Raw genomic sequence first — 21,082 nt, forward strand, 5'->3', positions numbered from 1 at the left:
CGACACAGTGGAATTACCTGCTCCTGGGCTTCTAAAAGGTGGTTCTTAAAGACTGACCAGCACCCGTGGACTCCTAAGCCCTCAAAAGCAGATTCCCAGGGTACTCTGCTAAATAGCTCCCTGAGTTTGCTCTCCTGAAGTCCAGGGTAGCAGCTCTGCTGTCCTTTTTTCTCATTACACTGAAAATTTTCAACTCAACCATTTCATGATCACTGTGGCCAAGACAACGACCTACCATCACATCTCCCACAAGTCCTTCTCTGTTCACAAATAGCAAGTCTAGGAGGGCACCTTTCATAGCTCACCGAGTACTTGTGAGAAGAAGTGCTCTCCTACAAACTTCAAGAATTTCCAAGACCTGCTTGTCACAGGAGTATAGTATTCCCAGTTTATGTTTGGGAAGCTGAAATCTCCTGTAAGGACAAGGGCTACCGATCCAGAAATTTCTCCTAATTACCTACAGAATAACTCATCAGTGCTAACATCCTGGCTGGGCGTTCAGTAGTAGACACCCACTACATCATCTCCTTTGTTACCCATCCCCCTAATTCTCACCCAGAGGCTCTCTACCACATCATCCCTAACTGTAAGGGCTGTACAATCAAACCTCTCCCTTACATATAGAGCCACATCTCCACCTTGCCTGCCCTGCCTAACCCTCCTGAACAGCCTGTAGTCCTCCATCCCAGCACTCCCATCATGGGACTCATTCCACCAAGTCTTGCTCATACCAACGATATCATAGCTCTGGGAACTGACTAATGCTTCCAGTTCATCCTGTTTGTTTCTCATAAGTTATGCATTAGTGTACAAGCATTTCAGATATACTCCTCAGCCCTCCGTGCTCCCAGGAGCAGTGTAAATGTTCCCACTAGCATTGTCACCCTCAGGTGATGCCATGCCAACCCTTGGCTCACCTACTGCAATCCTGTTGGTATCCCCTTCCCCTATCGATTCTAGTTTAAAGCTCTCTCAATCAGTCCCACCAGTTTACACGCAAAAATGCATTTTCCCGCATTTACCTTTGGTTGCTCCGACGAACATAGTTATCACCATCAACAGGTTTGCGGTATGTTGTAAGTGCTTCATTAAGTTGTTCTTCAATCAATTCAACATACTTTAAGTTATATTCCTAAAAGAAGACAGACAAAGGTTGATACAACACATTTAGTGGTTTATGTTTTTATAGTCTGGTACTTTATAAGGAAGGAATAATTGAAGTGCTCCTTAAGGCAGGCTGAATTTCTTTATGATCTGAAGGTAGGGCTCACCCAAATTACTGCACTTCATACATACATTGAGTTTGCAGAGTCGACAATTGATTCCATAATTATTTCAGTGAATTTGTTAAAAAAGGAAAGAAAGGAATATTTCACATCTGACTTCAACTTGAATAATCTCAACAGACCACCATGCATTTCAGTATTCCTAGAGAAGTGACAGCTTATAAGTTAGTCAAAAAATTGCCAACAGGAATGAGACCAAGCATTTATAGTCAATTATGAAAACAAAACGTTGTATGAAGAGTTTTATTCTAGTCATGACAATGACGCATTTTTCTTAATCATCTTGTGTTCCGATTTACTTCCTAACAGCATAAGCTAATTCTGTCTTCATGAGCTCTACATTTAACTTTAATTAGCAACAAGCAGAGGTAACATGTATCTTGAAAAATAGTATTCCTTTACACAATTTTCTAGATAAGACCTTACACAACAACCTATAGAAAGTCACTACACTCCTGAAATATTTGCTGAAATATCAAAATTACATAAAAGGCCTGGGTAAAACAAAAGCACACATGTACAGAGGAGCTATGGAACTGTAAGTCCCTGTCAACCTTTTTCAGCAAAATCGTAAGTCACTGAGGCAATAAATGCATTGGCATTAGCAGTACACATAAATGAATATGCAATATTTTTAAGAATATTTGACATTCTAAACCTGCATATTCACACCCTTCCTCCTCCTAATATCAAGCACGCTTTTTATTCTTAGCATTACCTTTTGCCACTTTTCCATTTGTTTTGTTACATAACCTCTTTCATTTAGATATGAAAACCCCTTTGGGATGGACAGAAATCTGTAAAGTAACATCAGACAGTTAGTACTCCACTTAAAACAAATCACATAATTTGAACAAAAGCAAACACACATTTGTTTCCACAGTGTGAAGTCAAACAGCTTATTCAACATTTACCTTAGGAGTAGAAGCAAACCCTTGTCTCCAAGATGAGAAAGAGCTGGTTTCATTTGGATAAGGGCATGAAGATTGGCCTAAAATAATTAAAAATGCATAAGGAGTATCCAAGCACGATATAATTCTGAAAACTACAACAATTACAACCATCTGCCAGCAATGAAGCAGCAAGTTTTTCACAAAAGGAAGTACCAAACAGCACTGATATCCTAATATTATCTACTTTAGGTACCTTCTGGCATTAAAGATGTATTACTTCACAAAAAGCATAATGATCAAAATAGCTAAATTAGTCTGAATTCGTATTTGAAACCAGGCATAATTCAGAAGTCTGCATCTTCTTGTCATTAATACTGCAGTATTTTCAGTAAGGGGTCTATAAACTATTATGGACTAGATGAACTTTAAAGGTCCCTTCCATCCCAAAGCATTCTATGATTCTATGAAGTCCATCAATTACAATCAAGAAAGGAAAGCATCAGTAGCTTCTTGCACACTTTTACTTTGCTATTGGTGGAGGGGGTGGAGAACAGCTTACAGAGTAGCACAACAAAAGAGGTTGAAAACGGAAAGGATGCTCACCTTGTCTTCACATGCCTCATCTAGAATATCAAGTGCCTCAGAAGAAATAGTTTTATTTTTATCATGTAACTGGGTCACCAGTAACTCAATCCCCCAGTTGCTGAAGAACTCTACATTTGCTCTCAGTAATACTCGTAAGTGTTTTGTTGCATACAACCTGCAGCTCTGCAAAAGTAAGGAAAATGGTTTTTTGAATGGAAGAAAAACAGCCAATGTAGTTAATAATTTATCATTTTTATAAATACATTTAAATTACTGTATTTTACAGCCAGTAGCTGTGATGCACATCCTGTGTATTAAAACTACAGGCTATTAGAGAGCTATTTCTATCTTATCAAATGGGAAATTTGAGTCTGAGATCACAAGTAATCTGGTCACTGCAAGTGTCCTTGGAAAGGCCTTATCAATTAGTCACTCACTGTGATAGCACCACACAAAGTCACAAGGATTAGCAGGAAAAACACTTCATAAATGGCCAGTGCGACTGCCTGTACTTTCATGCATGCAATGTTTTGCAAAAAACTTTAACAAGCACATATTAGAACCTCTGGGGAATTTATTTTAATAAATTTTAAATTGTTGCCCAGAAGTATCTGATCTTCAAAACTTCTCATAAAACTTTCTAAGTAGAAAAATGTTATTTTCTGTAGTAAGACAGTTTCCCAACACTTAGTTTACTACTATGAATTTCTCCAAGTGACAACAGAATGAAGTTAAGTACCTTGTCAGTTCCTGTACTGCTGTCCAAAACTTGCTGAATAAACAGCATAAACTGATTAACACCATTTTCTATTAGAAAAAATATACACAAAATAGAAGCAAAACAGGCTCAATCTACAAGAATTTGCAGTGTTCTGGAGTAAGCACAGAATAACCCTGACAACGTATGCTTACTAGGAAAGGTGTTATCTATACTTAGACAAGCATAGATGGAACAGACAAAATCAGATCTTCAGTCCCTACACCTTTAAGAGTATAACAGCTACAACCAAGTAACTTTTCTACACGTTAAAATACAAACGATCTACGTTGGGATGCATGTGAATATCTGTACTCCAAGAGATAGGTGAATTGGTCCAGGCTGGACAGCAATACCTAGGTTAACAATATCCTCTGGATTCTTTTTTTTTCCTCCAGAAATACTTGGCAAGCAGGACTTGAAAGAAAATGCGAGTAGGCAATGTGAACGTGCACAGTTCATTTCAAAAACATTGTCCCATTATTTCAGCCTCAAATATCATGTGCGCATTTCTACTTATTCAATATACAGAGGCTTATTTTCTGGAGGGGAGGCAGGAATAATGTAACACATACCAAGAAAGACTGTGGAACAGCGATTTGCAACTCTGACCTAGGCTGCACAACGATTTTGAGATGGCTTGCATCCTGTTAGTGGTATGCCTTGTATGTGGAATAGATGACTAGCAGCATATTTACTAAAGATGAGAACAAGAGCTATTATGCTGAAATGATCACTTGATCACTGATGTGATCAACTTGATCACTTGATATTAAGCCTACAGATTAACACAATAATATGAAACCAGAATTCAGTGTCATGTAGTTCAAATGCTAAAATCTGTCTATGAAGAATTGCTGTTACTGCTGTAACTATACTGAGTGATACAGAGAATGAACTCATGACTGATGGGACAATAAAATGGCAAATAAAATTCACTGCAGATAAATTTGAAACAATGAGCTAAAGTGAAAAAATAATCCCAGCTTTACACACACAACAGGCTCTGAGCCAGCTCCTTCTACCAAGGGAACTTGGGGCTAGTACCAGTTAGTTCTGTGGAAGCGTTAGATAGAAGTTCAATGGCAACCAAAACCACCGAAAGTAAACAGAACGAAATGCGTCAGCATTGTCACAAGGTAAATTCACTGGGTGTTGACCTCTTGGACACTGTGTACAGTTCTAGTCTTCCTACCATCATCAGAAAGAAAAAGAAGAACAATTAAAAGGGTGTAAAGAACAGCAGAATAGGGTTTTAAGTAATTGAAGGTATGGAAAAGGGTCTTTATAACAAGGAATGACTCAACAGACTAAGATGTTCAAACCTCAGCCCTCGGGCTGCAAAGCCACTGCATACATTTCCAACACTTCTAAAGTCTTCAAGCAGGGCCACAACCTCTGCGCAGCAGGATTACCTGTATGCATTTCCCATATCAGAGGGGGAAAGCCCAGCATAGCTTTTCCAGATGAAGCAAAATCCTGGAATGTTTTTACTTTTGATGAGAACTGATAGGAAAACCAGCGCAGAGGACATCTGAGGAAACAGACGTTCCCCTCTTCCCCTCACACATGAACTACATGAAAAACATAGATAAAGCCCCATACTAAAGCTGTCAGAAGATTCTTCTTTTACTATCAAAGGGCTTTGAGACCCTTAGAAGTGAAAAAGCAAGTCAGAGGTCACTATGCTCAGCTGATTACATACAGCTGACAGCAGATACAGGATAAGTCTACCCCTTAGCCACCTATAAAGATAAAATTTTAGGTCATGAACTACAGCACTTGAGGACACACTGGGTACTCTGCTGTTTCTACCACAAACTGGCAGAAAGGCAGCTGAGGAAGAATTAATTTGCTTCAGCATGAATGACCAAAGCACATCTGGAAGTAGGTTAAGATGTGCTTCTGCTTCACTGATCTGCAAGGATATTGCTCTGTGTATGTTTTCATTGTATACAGTCACCCCAAAACGCTACTCTCCCCTTCTAACGCTAAGCTGGCTACAGAAACTACTTTTCCTTGTTCAGAGACACTCATTAGCAAATGGCTAACAAATCTGCTTCAGAGCTCTGGGTAGCTTTAAAAGATTTATGAGGCTATAACTTCAGTTAACTGAAGAAAAAGAGCGTCTTCAGCTTTTGAAATAAACAGATAAGGTATTTCATTAACAAACATCTCAGGGAATTAAAATTTCTGAAGGGAAGAAGCCTTACTGGAGATGGTCTTTCTCCCTTACAAAACACATCTTTTCAGAAATTATGTCCAGTTCCATACATTTTTATTGCTTTTAAACAGAATTTAGAAGCCAGGGGCAGCATGTAGAATCAAAATCACAATCTGTCTTCTGGACTATGAATTAATACAAACCCTTCCAGAGGCTTACTATACAGGCTCCACTCATCCTACAAGATCCTCATCAGAAGTCCTTGAAATGGGAAGGTGGAAGGGCTTGCAAGTGCCTTATTTGAATTGAACTGCATGTTCATTTTTAATCTTACGATTCACTTGTCCAAGGTGACAGAAGGTCAGTTCTGGTAATATTTAAAAATATATTCTCCTTATGGGACAGAGCAGTGACTGGTATAAACGGCACCAAGTTTCAATTTTTACCTATTATGCTTGCTAAATACAAAGGAGTAAATTTTCTTTTGCTGTTGACAATACTGCTGTTTCAGAATTCCAGACCATCAAACCCAGAAAACGGCAGATACCTTCCCCTAACATCTAAACGGAGGTACTTCCAAATTACTGCTCAGTCAGTGGAGCTGCCCATGCAAATACCTGTCAGTTCAGTATTTCTATATTCTTTCAGGTATCTTATCCTCTCAGAATTGACAACTATTTCCACCTTACATGAATATTTTCATTTCTGGAAGAGACTTGTACTTTTGTCAATTGCAGTTGTTAAAAAATACCACTTATACCTCTAAGGATACAGTTAATACCAGAATAATCAAAAGGTTTTATCCTTTGGATTAGCTTTTTACACTTTGATCTTCTATTGGAAGCATGAACACCAGGAACACTGAAGACAAGCATTTTGTCCAAGAGATGATACTGGCAATATTGTGTACACCAAGCATTACCAAAGGGTTCTTCAACAGGTCAACGTTTTGCCTTTTGTCAAGTGGTACTCAGTGACATTTTCTCTTCAAAATCCCATCAGTTCAATTTCTACCATAAGAATATATGCAGTTGGCCACATGGTAAGACAGGAAAAGAATTTCTTAAGGAAGTAAATAAATTTTATCAAAGTATGAAATCATCTGTGATTGATGCGAACATAGACCCATTTCTCTTGGCTGAGACAGTCCATTCTATTTGTGATTTTCCTCTTTTAGATGAAATATACGAAGTATTTCCCTGTGAATTCCAAGAATTCCAAGCAGGTCAACTAATTCAGAAAACAAAACACCCTGAAGCAGTTTTATCCATCCCTCAGGGTTCAATATGTTTCACAAAGGAAGTCAGGCTCCATTGAAGAGGTTCAAACGGTAAATTTTCCTTCTGTTTTAGTGTCCTGATAGTAAAAGATTCATTTACATTTGTGATGAACAAACAATATTTAATTTTTTATATTTCTTAAATGTGTTATCATAATTTTTTTTTTAAAAGAAAACATTGAAGGGATTCTCATGGTATTGCAGCGTACAAAAATCAGGGTACAGTTTCACCCAGTGCAACACTGAACTCTAAATAGTAGAATTTAAGTCACAACACATCTCGGCTATGAACTTGCCTGGAGATCACTATGGTTAGAGACCTGCTACACCTGAATGCACACCTGACTCTGATATTAAAGACCCATACTGGGCACATATGAGAAAGGTTACACTTCTACTTATAAAGTAAGTCAGTGCTCGGCAGTTGAGAAGATATATCCTAATAATTTCTATTCTTTTACATCTCAGGAGACTGCCAAAAGCAGACAGTTACTTAATCTCTGCTGTTTCCCTAGACAATGTTGCTAGATCCACACATCAATGTGAGACTGGGAAATGGAAGCATTAGAACTCAGTAGCCATAGGCTACCAGTGTATGCTGAGACCTTAAAACATCACAGATGTGAGAAGGTACCAATGTATCTGGCAAGAAGGATCTACAACTTGAAAACTAATTATTTAGGTTTGAGCTCCAAAATTTGTGTTCTTAAGTTTCTAAGCCTGTAGAATGTCTTTTAGCTTTCTCCGAAGAGTTCTACTTCAACATTTGTCAAGGTCCGGCATTAAACAGTCAAGGTAATGCCAGCGATGAGATGATCCCTAATCCTTTTCACAATTCCAAACAGACCAGAACTGAAATGGGTAAACCTAAGGGCTCTACATGCTTTCCTAATTTCTAAGGTGCCAGAGAGTGATGTCTATCCTGTTCACGTCCGAAGTACAAGAAGTGTTTACTACCTAGTGTTCATTAAGCTGAATTGCAAATACGTGGAAATTGTATTTTTAGTTATCATCACTAAGAGCAGCATAGCTCTCACATCCGAAGTACAAGAAGTCTTTACCACCTAGTGTTCATTAAGCTGAACTGCAAATATGTGGAAATTGTATTTTTAGTTATCATCACTAAGAGCAGCATAGCTCTCAACTGCTTTCTGGCTTTGCATATCCTTGGGACAGGATGTTCAGACAGTATCTGCACCCCACTTCGAGCCAGTCTGCTTACAGTTAGTGATACCTGTATCAGAGCTGAATACATTCTGGGGTTTTTTGGTTGTTTTTTTCCCCATCCCTCCCCTGCCACCGCTAAGATAAAAAAAAAAAAAGTAGAAAAGTAGGTCTTTATAGAACATTTAGAAGGAGATCAACTCATTCCTACCTACATAAAGCCTTTGGGGTAAGTACTGGATGCTTGAAAACATTTGAAAATATCTCTCTCAAAACAGAATTTAAGTCTTCATACCTTAGACATCACAATCAAGAAGTCTTTCCCAAAATCCAAACCACAAACACTAATTCATAATACAATGTCTCAAATTATTAGTGTAACTGTATACATCATTGAGGAGATTGTGACAGCATGCCTGGACTTTTTTCTAATTGTTAACTAGCTGAATTTGGAAGAAACTGAAACGCTGGAGTGCTCTTCCTCCACGTATGGCCCCTCTTTATGAGGTAAAAATAGCTGGGAGGTGGTGGAGGGGGCAAGGGGCAGTACCCATTGACATGAAATCTCAACACAATCAGCTAAATTAAGTTCCACAGTCTAAATTACTCTTAACTGACAGTCATCCAACAGGAGCTTAGAATTCTAATAAAGACACAGGCATGTGTCCTCACAACTTATTAATTTATGTTTTCTTCCTCAGACTAGGTTTAAAACAGCTTTGGAGAAAGGATATCAAAGTCATCACTTCACTGAAAGATTACTTAAAAATTGTTCACTAGGGAGCTTCACCTTCTTCTTTCAATGAGTCATTCCTTCAATCCCAACTATCTTCATTACTTTCAGACTCCACTCTTTACCCGTAAGAATCATCGTATCTTTGATAGTCTCGGAGAAGTATCCTCAATTTCCTTCTTTCCCTCTCCTCTTCCAAAATACAATGACACCTTTAAAGCTAGCATCTACCTTATTCCCTCTTGCATCCACTCTGGAATATATTCTGCTTTGTCCAGGCAACAGCAACAGAGAAGTAGCTCTCCCTGAAGTAATCAAAGTTCTTCCCTAGTTAGATTTCAACTTACTAACTGTCATTTCCCCGACATCAATGCTTGCTTGTCTACTATGTTACACCTGATTGATTTCTCTTTTCTGAGAAGTTCCAGAGCTCCCTTTCCCAAGTCTATGTAAGTCTGTGTTTTATTTCCACTCACCTTCTTTGATTCAGAAGTACAAATCCCAGTGCCTGTTTCTGAACCACACCCTTGTTGCAGGAGCTATAGCTTCTACTCAGTTCCACCACAGTAACCTCAATCATTATCAAAACAGGATCTACCACTGGAAGGTTAACCTGTTTATTACTGCTAGAAATACACATTTCTGTTTGTGAAAACAATGCCTTCATGACTGATTTACTGACCTAGACAATAACACTACATTTGGTTTATGCATTTAAAGACTTTAACCTCCTTCATACATGACAGAAACCTCTCTTCAAATGACGTAATTTCTTGAGCACAAATACAACATACAGAGCGAAGTTCACAGCAAATTTAAAAGCTTCATGAGTGGGAGTTTAATTTCCTAAATACAAAAATAAAAACCTTTCTGGATATAGAATAGCTTAAAAATAAAGTCATACACCTTGAATAACAAAATAAATGTCTAGTGGCAAATAACAAAGGAACGTAAGTTGAATCAAACTTACATCAGTAGCTGCTGTCAGGATTTTAGAAAGGATGACTCTTGCTAACCCATCTCTGCTGTAATCCAAACTAGAAACAGTCAATTTTAACAAGTGATCCTGGTTCTTCAAAGAACAAAGATTAAGAAGACTGGGGGAGTCGGGGGGAGAAGGGGAGGGAGAAGAAAATAAAAATTAGTATTTGAACCCACTCAAACCGATTTATTTATTCAATCAATAATTTAAACTTAATTTAAATTTGAATTAGATTTTCATTTCTATAAATGCAGAATACAAAGTTCTCATATGAAATGGAGTAACTTTAAACTGTTACAGCTGTTAAGAGTCAAATGGGGACCAAATAATGCACTAGACTGCAAGGGGAAAAAACCCCAAACCAACATTTTTTTATAATTGCTATGTAATAATTTTTCAGCATACTTTAATTAGCGATTAGGAGTACAAAAACTAATGTTGATGAAACTCTGTGAACAATTCCTCATTGTAAAATATTCTGTGTATAAAGCTTGCCATAAGGTTAGTCCTATTAGCTGTCTAGATTTTATTGTAAATCAAGTTTTCTGAAGCCAGTAAAAAATTTGCATTCTAATAATCAATGAAAACAACTTAATTAAAGAAAAACAGAGTACATCAAAACACCTCAATTTTTGCTTAAAGTTTACTATATTTAAAATAAACTGGTATTAGCCACTGCCAATTTACTCCCAAAGAAAGGTAAGTTTATTTGTACCTGAATAAAATTTTGAACTTCACAGCTTTACTCAAATATACTGGACTGAAGTTTAGGTACATTTCACAAACAGTATGATACCTGCCAGTTCTTGGTGTTTTGTGCGGTTTGTTGTTGTTGTTGGTTTTGTTTTTCTTTTTTTTTTTGTTTGGTTGGTTGGTTTTTTGGGGGGGAGGGATATTTTTTGTTTGTTTGTTTGTTTGGGGTTGTTTTGTCTTTTCAGTACAGTATCATCCTTCCTGATACTGATTTCTGTCAGATAGATGCGGACAGGAAAAAGTAAGGTATTTTGTGACACAATCACCCATATCTATTCAGCAATGACAGACTATAACACTCCTTCTTAACAAAAACCACCGACTGCCCCCCTCCCCCAACTGAGGATCTTTACTTGCAAGTAAATCAAAAGAACTTTAAAGTTTTCAGCTTTAGAGATGGTGGTCCTCATGCACAGTTTACAATTTTCATAACTGTTATACCTGTAAGCACAATTCAAACAGAATAAAAACACTCACCACTGAAACACATTACATTTTTCAAGCATTTTCACTCCATGAGGGTGACAAGAGAGAGTACCAAAAAACAGAAAGTAGTGCTGGCTAAGGGTATTTAGTAACCCATTATTTTGAAGACTACGTTCAGGTTTCATTCCTGATGAAGAGTTGAGCCAATATACAATATCTTTAACCAATTCCTCCAGGTAACCTTGTCCATCCTAACAAAACAAAGAGAAATAGCATCTACTAGTAACAGAAATGGGTCTCTCTTCTTTAGTGAAATCCATAATTTTAAATTTCTTGAAGTGTACAAACGCAATACAGATACAAAATAGAAATGCTGTTTGGCAAACACAGTTCAGACTAAAGAAAAAGGTTCAAGGCAAATAAAAGGAGTTTAGCTTGGAGACGTCCTAGGATCAATTCTATTCTTTCCAGGAAACGGACTGTTCAATGACAGTTCTCCTCTGGTCTGAGGCATAAAAGTCTTTAGCACACAAGAAGAAAGGAAGTAGAGAAAGGAAGGATATACATAGCAAAAATTTAAAAACCTCCAAACCCGAAGTTGCATTTCATAAAGATGTATTTATAAAACTTCTACTGAACAGTCGTCTTCCTCAGTGTCTCATCTGGACAATTCAGGATTTTAAGTTATATTTCTTAATTACACTGATCATTTTAGATTTAACACCCAATGTCTACAGAAGTCTTTACTAAAATTAAGGTTTTTCCTCTAAGTGGCATACAGCAGCACTACTTATTCTACCTCCAGTCTTGTAGCTGTAAATTTCTTACCTCTTCTGATTCAAGAAGAAATTCAGTAAACTGACAACCCACCACTGTGAGCTGCTTAGCCTTGGCATAGTCCAGATCCAGGCTGGCATACAGTTTACTGCTAGGCTTGTAAAAATATAGTAATCTCCTTACAAACCTATGGAAAGTAAAAAAGAATTTGCTGTTCTTCAGTATGACAAGCACAGTCTCACAGTACAAATGATGCTGGTAGAAAAGGTACATTATCACTAAATTAGCTTATCGGCAATAAATTTTCAAAAGTTATTAAGAGAGTAGCAGGTAGCAGTAATGAGTCTATCCAGACATGATTTCAGAAATGCAACTGTACTGTGTGTTATAAAGGGTTTTTTATGCCATGACTTAAAATAAGCAAAGGAACTCAAAATCTCTATGCTCCTAGAAGCCATAGCTTCCTTCTCATGCTCATGCTTATAATTTATTCTGCTCTAATTTATCCTGTGGTGAGTTTCAAAGACTACATTATCTAGACTTACAAAGAGCTAAAAAAGAACCTGTGACATGCGTTTTCTTCAGCTATAATAGTTAACGCTACTGTGAAAAATACATTTTTGTGTTCTGCCAGGAAAAGGCCAAATTCAGCAACAGTATTTTCATTCGCCTCACCTAAGCATTTCTGAAGCATAACACAGTGATAGCAAATGCAGACTCTCACTCAGACTTCTTGAAATCATGGTGAGCAATATAGCTTGAGATTTGCATTGCAAGAATTGCATTCTTCAGCAAAGAACTTCCCCTTGCCAGTTCTTAGTCAAAAAATAAACACACATTTGCACTTTAAAATAACACAGAATATTCTGTCTGAAGGTAGGTATGTCAAGCATTAAGAAAACTTAACTAAAGCACTGTGCCTTTAGTTTAAAAAGTGAGAGTAAGCCACTGTCCCCAACTCCAAACACAGGACCAATTATAAAGGAAATCTGAGGGCTTCTTCAAATTTTGTCAAATGAAATGTATTTTATTCTGGGTTATTAGTGATAAATATATTATATATATTAACACACACATTTATATGTGTATTTATATTTACATGTGTATACTTAAGTGTGTATATATGTATATACATGTGTATATATACATTGCATTAACTGTACCTCTATGAAATGAAGGAATGGATATAAAAACATCTGGAATTTCACTTTAACAGCCTTAATAACAAGAACATTTAAAAAAATAATAAACTTATGGAAGGACAAATAAATATACTTTACACTTCAAAAACAAAGTGGCTGAAAATTTTTTGTGATCAGCAGTGAAACTAGAGAGATTCGGGGCTTAATTAGTTATAATTAAACAAGAGCAACAGCATTTTAAAGCCATTAAAGCATCTAACCCACAATCCTGCAGAAAGGATCTATGAATTGTACAAGTTTTACACTAACTCAATGCTAGATTTTCTCAATTTATTTATTTAGATTTTCTCAAATTATTTAGGCACTGAAAACGCTTGAGTGGAACACAAAACCAGGGAACAGGAACACTGTCCCAGGTAGGCAGGTAGAGGGGTAGGTGTGGGTGACGCAGCTGGGACTGCAGACATTGCTTTAGAGAAGCAACGTTATAAACCACCAGATTTGGAAAAAAATCCTTTTACCACAAAGTACAGATTGACAATTAATGTTCAGGGAAGGAAAAAACCCAGAAAAAATACAAACGCAAAATTAAATTATGGCTATGATTACAATGGGACTACCACTTATGCTGGAAACACTGTGTAGAAGTAGCCTGATTACTTTTTAGTCAAAATTTAAAATGGAGCAGCGTGAGCCTTTCAGCATATGTTTTAGCTTTAGGTTTTTCTTCAAATGTATGTAGAAGTAGCTTTCCATGCCTACAAATACAGAACTATTCTTCAAAATAATTTAATCAAATCAATTTCTGAAATGCATGTTAGAAGGGACATCCAAGAACTAATTAGTAACACTATTACCACATATGCACAAAAGTAATAAAAATGTCTTGATGCCAACAGACATGAAATGAACCAGAGCTGTACTGTTTTCTTGTTTTTTTCAAATCACACATGCTTCCCTTGCCATGAATAGCAACCAGAAATAACTTCCTCTTGGTTTTTGATGAAAGCTATAACTATATAACTGTACAACTCTAGACCTATTCTGTTAAAATTTGCCAAGTGCTGACATCAAACACCAACGTATAAAATATCAAAGGGGTAATACTTTAAAATGAAATAGGGTTTTTGCAAAGCTGGTATGATTCTTGTTAAGGGAATAAATATGTAAAGTATCTGTGCATAGAAAAGAAACCACTAAAGCATAAAGAGCTGTTTATTTAAAGCAAATATTGCAACCTAATTATCGAAATTTTCATTTTTGCTGCTTATCTATAAAGTTTAAGAAGTGTGACATATCCATGCAATATTTTATTGCAATATTAAAAACCAGTTTTTCTGAATTTCTTTCTTCAAAGGAAGTCTACATAATTTTTACATACCTGTGCAACTGTTCATCTTTATAGTTCCTTAGATTTACATTTGGCCACTAGAAAAACAGCAAATATAGCATTATATGAAATGTATACATCAGTCCTTGATTAGTCACTAAAATTTACTCATTTCTATTATAGTTTTATTTACCTAGTAATTAGAAGTGTAAGTTTTCTTGCATCTAATGTTACCTACACAAACCCCTTATTTTATTGAAAAGCCCACACTTCTTCCTCCAAGAACTGTTCTATTTTTTTCTAGAGAAGGACAGGGAATGTCAGTCACATGCTATGTGTACAAGTCAGTCGCATGCTATGTGTACAAGGCCACAATTCTAATGAAAACAGCAAACTATGAAAAACTAATGAAAAATAAACAATTTTTCTCAGTTTCTTCTTGGCAAATAACAAAAAAAATTTGATATGCCTAACAGGGAAATAATTTTTTTGTTGTTGTTTTCACTATTAATCAGATTTGTTTTAAAAATAATCATTATTCCCTTATAGGTCACTTAAATACTGCTTATTAAAATGGTATTTAAACTCCTCTGTTGACACTTCATAAGATGTTTTAGTATGGATCAGATGAAGTCATAATAGTCTCTTCTGGACCTATCCTTTTTTCCTATTATATTTTCCTCTATTCTTACAGCCATCTGTTGTCTCTATGGTTTTAGATGTATTTTTGTTGCTACTAGTAAGTATCTTCTTGGAAGGGATCGAAAAAAGTGCATCAAACATTCTTCTTTCCTACCTAAGGGATATCATTCTATGTTTCCAATTGGTATACTAGTATTAAGACATATAGTGCACTAGTTAATGATTAGTAAAACTGACTCCACTAGTATGAGTGCCAGATAAAGTATGAAGCTCTACTGTCAACGACAAAATCGCAGTTCCTCCATCCTGACCACTTTTAGCGGCTCAGACAGCAAGCTGAGTAAGTAAAAAAGGCAGTAAGGGACCACGTGAGATGCAAGTAGTGAGGTAGTTCGAAAGCTGATGCTTCACAGCTGTAAGGCTGTGACAGAGACAAGAGGAAGGCAAGTAGCCACATGAGACAGCCAATCCGAACACTGGAATCTGGATCCTGCTCATTTGAGGACTAAAGGTGGACCACTCTGATAACATTATCTTAGTTTATGCTGGTGTTGTGCAGTTTTAACAGGAACAGAAGTGGTTGGTTAGAATTAAACCAGAAAACAAACTTCTCATTCTGGAAGACAGAAGTCCCTGATTTTGAGACATTAACAAGTGTCTGACAGGACACTAGAAAATATACTGCTCGGGAGGTCTGAGATAGCAGGGAAACTCAGTTTGACCTAAATTCAAGGTGAAAAAAAAAAAAAAAACATCCAACACCTTAGGGGTCAACTACATAAAACTTCCATTGTCAAAGTACGACAAAGACTAATTAACAGCAAGATTCTGAAAAACAGTTTGTTGGTAATATCTTTAATACTGAATCAAAGGTAAAAATATCTATGATTAATAATCAGAGACAGCTAGTAATCCAGCAAATCTAGTAATTACAGTAAAAAACCTGTAAACTAGTAAATCTGGTGGAGCAAAGCTACTGTCATATACATGCTCAGGTCTCTATACCAGACAGATTCTTGCTCTCAAGTTTATCAGTCCCTGACAAAATGCACAGAAATATTTAGTTTCTTTTTTTTTTTAATATATAATCGTGATTAAGATTGTCAGAATTAATTCTTTTTTGTATTTTCACCATCTTTATAACAACACAGTAAAGAAGACATTAAGAAAATATTACTTGGGGGTAACAACAGAAGGATAGCTTTGATGCACAGAATGACAGGAGCTATTTTGGTTTGAAGACTATATTGAGTACTCACTCAGAAAGTTTGTTTCCTCAAAGAAAGTAAATTTTCTACTTAATAAAGAGGCAGTCTCTTAAAAGTGGTGCATTAAATATATTTAAGTTAATGCCCTCCCTGTCAGAGATATTTCCTTTATTTTATAAAAACAAACTAAGTCTGTAATGATCTTGTTGCTATGGAATATTTGTATTAGTTCAAAACATCCAATGAGATTGGATGAAGTTTTCATATGTGGCTCAGTCTAAGCATCTGAAGTTCGATCTATAACCCTCCAGCCTTAACCTTCAGCTCACATTGTATAAAAAAAAATCTGCTATGAAACTGAATGAGGCAGTGTCCCTGTGTAGTTTGGACTGAAGTCTAAAGTATTAGCACTGTTAAAGTCACTATAGCTAATTCTGTAAAGTTGATTTCTATACAAATAAAGTTATATAAAATTTAATACATGTTTATTAAGAAATTTGTGAATTTAACTGTAGTGTAGTATTGCATATAGTTTAAAGGTTGTATACAAAGAGACTGTATCAGCACTGATTAAACCCATGAGATCCTAATTTTCTGAAATAAAACAGATTATGGGATGTAGTATGGAATTAATATTAGGAAGTCAAAACTCACATGTGAAATGGAGACACTATTTCAAACAATTTCATAGAAATAATAGCACACCCTTTTTAAGCTCACCTTCAGTATGGTCCCTATTAGATTCCAATTCCAGTCAAGGTTCTCTTTATGATTGAGAACTTGGCTGTCTCGAAGATTCATTACAAGTGCTTCTTCTGTATCCTGGCACACAGACATGAAAAACTACAGTAAGTTTCCTTGCATCACTTTTTTCAGTCTTGTCATACGATATACTTACTGTTCATGTAACAATCATTAAAAGGGCTATGCTCCACAGTAATTTGCATTTGAAAGTAAACTGCATGGTTATAGTACTGCATTAAGAATATAATAGTAAGAGATCACAAATGGTTCTAAAAGGAATTAAAAATTATTGTCATTTCCCTCCTCAATTTCTAGAAATGCAATATGGTATCCACAAGTACCTACAAGACAAATTAAATGAAAAAAATACTACAAAGAAATCACATAAATGGCTCTGAATTAGATGAGGGACTGAAGCTTGAGGGGCAGGATCTAAGTCTCCAAAATACAAAGTCAAATTCAGTTTTGAAAAATCAATAATGGTAATACCTTTAAAATAAAGATGTCTTTCTGCACACGGTACTGATCCCTTTTTTGGTGTGTTGAGATTGCCTTCTGAATAATATGATCTAAATGGAGGCTGTAAGGTTTAGGTCCTCTTTTCTTCATCTCGTGAAAACGTTTTAAGCAGTTCAGTGCAGCACTTGCTCGCCTAGTGCAAAAAAAATACTATAATCGGTATTTGGCAACTGTTACCCAACTAAAGAGCACCACTGCTACATCTTGCCTAAATAAACATAGCTCAAGAAAGAACTGACCAACAATTCTGAAGCAAATAAAATTTTCTTGATACAAGTTTTCATACATCCATAGACCTCAGTTTTGTACTGAAATTATACAGAAAATTATCTTTCAGAATTTCTAGCACTGAAGAATGAGCCTTATTGATACCTTTCCTTCTTACTCTGCAATTAGTGGTATTGTAAAGTTTAAAGTTGATAAAGTATTATGAGACGTCACAGTAGTCAACGTTCTGCAGTAAAGTTGAGAGGGCTAGCTTCAACTCTGACGAACAAAGTATTTCTTGTAAATTCTCCTCATTTTTTTCCCCAGAGGGTGGCAGGAGTATCAGTAGTATGTTTCCTGCTCTTTATATCTAAACAGTTCAGCAGCAGCATATAAGAAGTTTTCCAGGAAAAGACAGGAAGTAATAGAAATGACAGATGACAATGGCAGAAACAGTTAATTACAAAATAGTGGTAGCAGAAAAAAAAACCCTGCTGAACAAATAAAATAAGGAAGTCTAAAAATGAGGAGATAAGTCTACCTTTCTTCCCCATAAACAAAAATTGTCACTGGGTAGGAGAGCATTTTTATTTTATATTATGTTCACACAAACAAATACCTATCAATTTGGTCATTTATCTAAGCTACATAAATTTAATCCGTAACAGGGCTTACAGTTTTTCAGAGTATGAAACAACGCAGAGTGTTGACCAAAACCAAGATCGCTGAATAAAAAAAATAGTACTTCTACAAAATCACTTGCTTCCAACATAAACGGGAATTCTTACTACTCTATCAGGTATGTCCACAAATGCCAAAAAGCAAAAAACCTGCAGATAATCCACAAATGTGTCCTTTCTACTCTTCATCCTTTCTCTCATCCCACAGCTTTGACCAAATATCCTGTGATGGAGTTTGAGATATGCCTTTTTTGGTATGTGAAAACACAGTTATTTTTCAAAATCTTCTACTGACATATAAGAAATCTTCAAAATTAAGAAGCAGAAGAGCACTATGTTTCTTGGAAGCACTCTACAATCAGCATTTATCAGTAGCAGTTTGGAAAGATCCTGTAATTTATCACCAACAACACAATGAAAGACAAGACAGGAAGTTATGATACATTTATCAAAATACTGATCTGACAAGGCAGATCAGGAATGGCAAGAGTAATTAACAAAAACATTTCCTGTAATTTACTATTAGGAAAAAACCCACCACACTCAATTTAAATGGTCTTCTACAAAGAACTGCAAGTAAGAACACTGAGTTACAGAAACACATTTTAAAGACACATGAATCTATCAAACTATTTGACTTCTTTCTTCAGGAGGTTTAAATTGTGTGAAGTACCCAGGAGATGGTATTTTGTGACAAAGCACTTCAGAGGTTAAATTACAAGATTAGTAGAGGTACAGAGAAATTCTAAAAAATAAGTAAAATAAAAAAGCCCATAGGTTTTTAAAATCTCAAAATTCAGGTATTTCTAGTTCAAAGGAATAAAAAGCTTCTATAAGCATTTTTTCTTTTGAGTCAGATGCTTAAATATACCCCATTTGATTGGCACCATGACTGCCAAACAGTTCCCTAATACTGCTTAACTACATGCCACTGCAGAATACTGCACTAAATTTAAAATTTCTCTTCATACATTCTTGTATTTAAATGGAACTGAAAGGAACTGAAAAAATTATCAGTGCAAACTTTAAACAAAAGCACCAGAAAGTGGACTTGGCAGTGCTAGGTTAACAGTTGGACTTGATGATCTTAAAGGTCTTTTCCAACCTGAACGATTCTATGATTACTATTGTTACAATCATCATTTTCTTCTGGAAAAAAAAGGTTAAAAAAAAAAAAACAAAACACCACACCAGCTCCATGCCAGTATTACACTTTTTGCTCTTGCTCACACTAATAATGACTCCCTGATTTGGTCTATTACTATGTAATTAGCTACTGATAAAAAACAACAGAAGAAAAAAATTGGTACAGACTTTTTTAGTTTTGAAAGCTTAATTGCCAAAATGCCAAAAATGACAAAAAAGAAGTCTGAAACAATGGAGAGGTCAAACACACAGAACATGTCTCACATGTTACTTGGTCAAACAGTGTCTTGAAGTTCATTTAAGAAAAATTCTGTGTAAAAATCTTGCAATCTATGCAAAAATGTTCTGAAATCTACTATCAAAACTTTCTTTCCAAATTTCCAAATTTCTAAATTGCTATTGCAAAAACTTTTGGCATGATGCACTGGAAACTATTTCCCTAGTAAGTGTGACAGAGTATTTCTATATGCATAAGTTTGCTTTCCAATAAAGACAGCAGTGGTTTCAGCCACCAGAAAACTTGTAATGTAGGTTTTGACTCAACTGTAGGGGGAAAAGGAGATGTATATATTTTTGCTCTTAAGTGTACTTAGAATTCTTACAGTCTTTTCTCTTTCATGATGTCAAAAGATGCTGCCATATTCATTAGCGTTGGTAAGCAGTGCAGGTGATGGCTGTGAGAATGAGGAAGAATTGTGTTTGCCTAAAAAACAACAGAAGATCAGTTAGAATAACCTATTACAACATTTTCAGTCATCTCTTTAGGATCAACAGTTGAAGAATCTACCACTTTTCACAAGATTTCCACAAAGGCATGACAACAAAGCTACCTTTTGCATAATGTCAGAGCAATAATTACACATACCATTTTTAATATTTGATCTAACTAATCGATCTGAACTACAGTTGAATTTCAGATTTCAGAGCCTTCTAATCTGTATTGTTTGCATCGGTGTTTTTTTAAGTGGTAACATGCAAAAACATGTAAAGTATCAGCTATCCTAATGTCATGTGTATAAAAGTACTAAAAAAATCTAAAATCAGAAATACAATTTAAGCTGATGATTTGTATTACAAACTTTCTGCACGAAAAAAAGATCTGGTTAATTAATATAACTTCCTAAGTTACTAGACATTTAATTGCTTTTGTTTTGGGAAACATAGGTAGTTCTGCAAATATTTTTGGAAACTAAAGAATAAGATAAAGAAATTACATCAGTCTCTTAAAGCTAAATAAAAGTACAAATATTTGTTGAGTATTTTGATAAACAGTCATATCTAACTAATGAATCATCTCTTCAGAAAACCAAAAAATACCTATGCTTTGCATCATACTCAAATGTCAGTAACAGTCACTCCCTTTCAAAAGTACTCTGGAAACCAGAAAAATAGCATACATTATTACAGATTCCTCTTTTTGAACTACATGGCTGACTGAATACTCAAGAAATTCCACCAATTATTTAAAGAAAAATCACTGAAGAGACTAAAGAACAGGTTTGTTGTGGTTGTGACCCGTGCCACTGAGCTAGGATGCTGTAAATCACTGTAGTAACAAGCAATCCTGTATCTGAAGACTGTGATCTTGTTTTTTGGAGGATTGAGCACCACTGAAACGAGTTGACAGTCTGAAGATACAGACTATGTCTGATACAAAAATTTGAA

General features: G+C 35.8%; 1 protein-coding gene across 4 annotated transcripts in view; it reads right to left on the minus strand.

Annotated features, from left to right (window-relative positions):
- The window catches only part of RICTOR (RPTOR independent companion of MTOR complex 2), an 86,112-nt gene that overhangs the window by 18,820 nt on the left and 46,210 nt on the right, over positions 1 to 21,082 (minus strand). For all 4 annotated transcript variants that reach the window (XM_087759691.1, XM_087759687.1, XM_087759688.1 and 1 more), the window contains 11 exons: positions 20,020 to 20,120; positions 17,355 to 17,517; positions 16,842 to 16,943; positions 14,323 to 14,369; positions 11,851 to 11,986; positions 11,074 to 11,273; positions 9,832 to 9,958; positions 2,783 to 2,947; positions 2,201 to 2,277; positions 2,005 to 2,083; positions 1,023 to 1,132 (listed from right to left, as the gene is read on the minus strand). In XM_087759691.1, coding sequence (XP_087615817.1) covers positions 1,023 to 1,132; positions 2,005 to 2,083; positions 2,201 to 2,277; positions 2,783 to 2,947; positions 9,832 to 9,958; positions 11,074 to 11,273; positions 11,851 to 11,986; positions 14,323 to 14,369; positions 16,842 to 16,943; positions 17,355 to 17,517; positions 20,020 to 20,120 — 1,307 coding nt within the window. The remainder of the gene's footprint in view (positions 1 to 1,022; positions 1,133 to 2,004; positions 2,084 to 2,200; positions 2,278 to 2,782; positions 2,948 to 9,831; positions 9,959 to 11,073; positions 11,274 to 11,850; positions 11,987 to 14,322; positions 14,370 to 16,841; positions 16,944 to 17,354; positions 17,518 to 20,019; positions 20,121 to 21,082) is intronic.

The sequence above is a fragment of the Nipponia nippon genome, unplaced genomic scaffold (assembly GCF_047370975.1).
Source record: "Nipponia nippon isolate SJK-2023a ecotype South Korea unplaced genomic scaffold, ASM4737097v1 scaffold_20, whole genome shotgun sequence".
In the NCBI taxonomy this organism is placed as follows: domain Eukaryota; kingdom Metazoa; phylum Chordata; class Aves; order Pelecaniformes; family Threskiornithidae; genus Nipponia; species Nipponia nippon.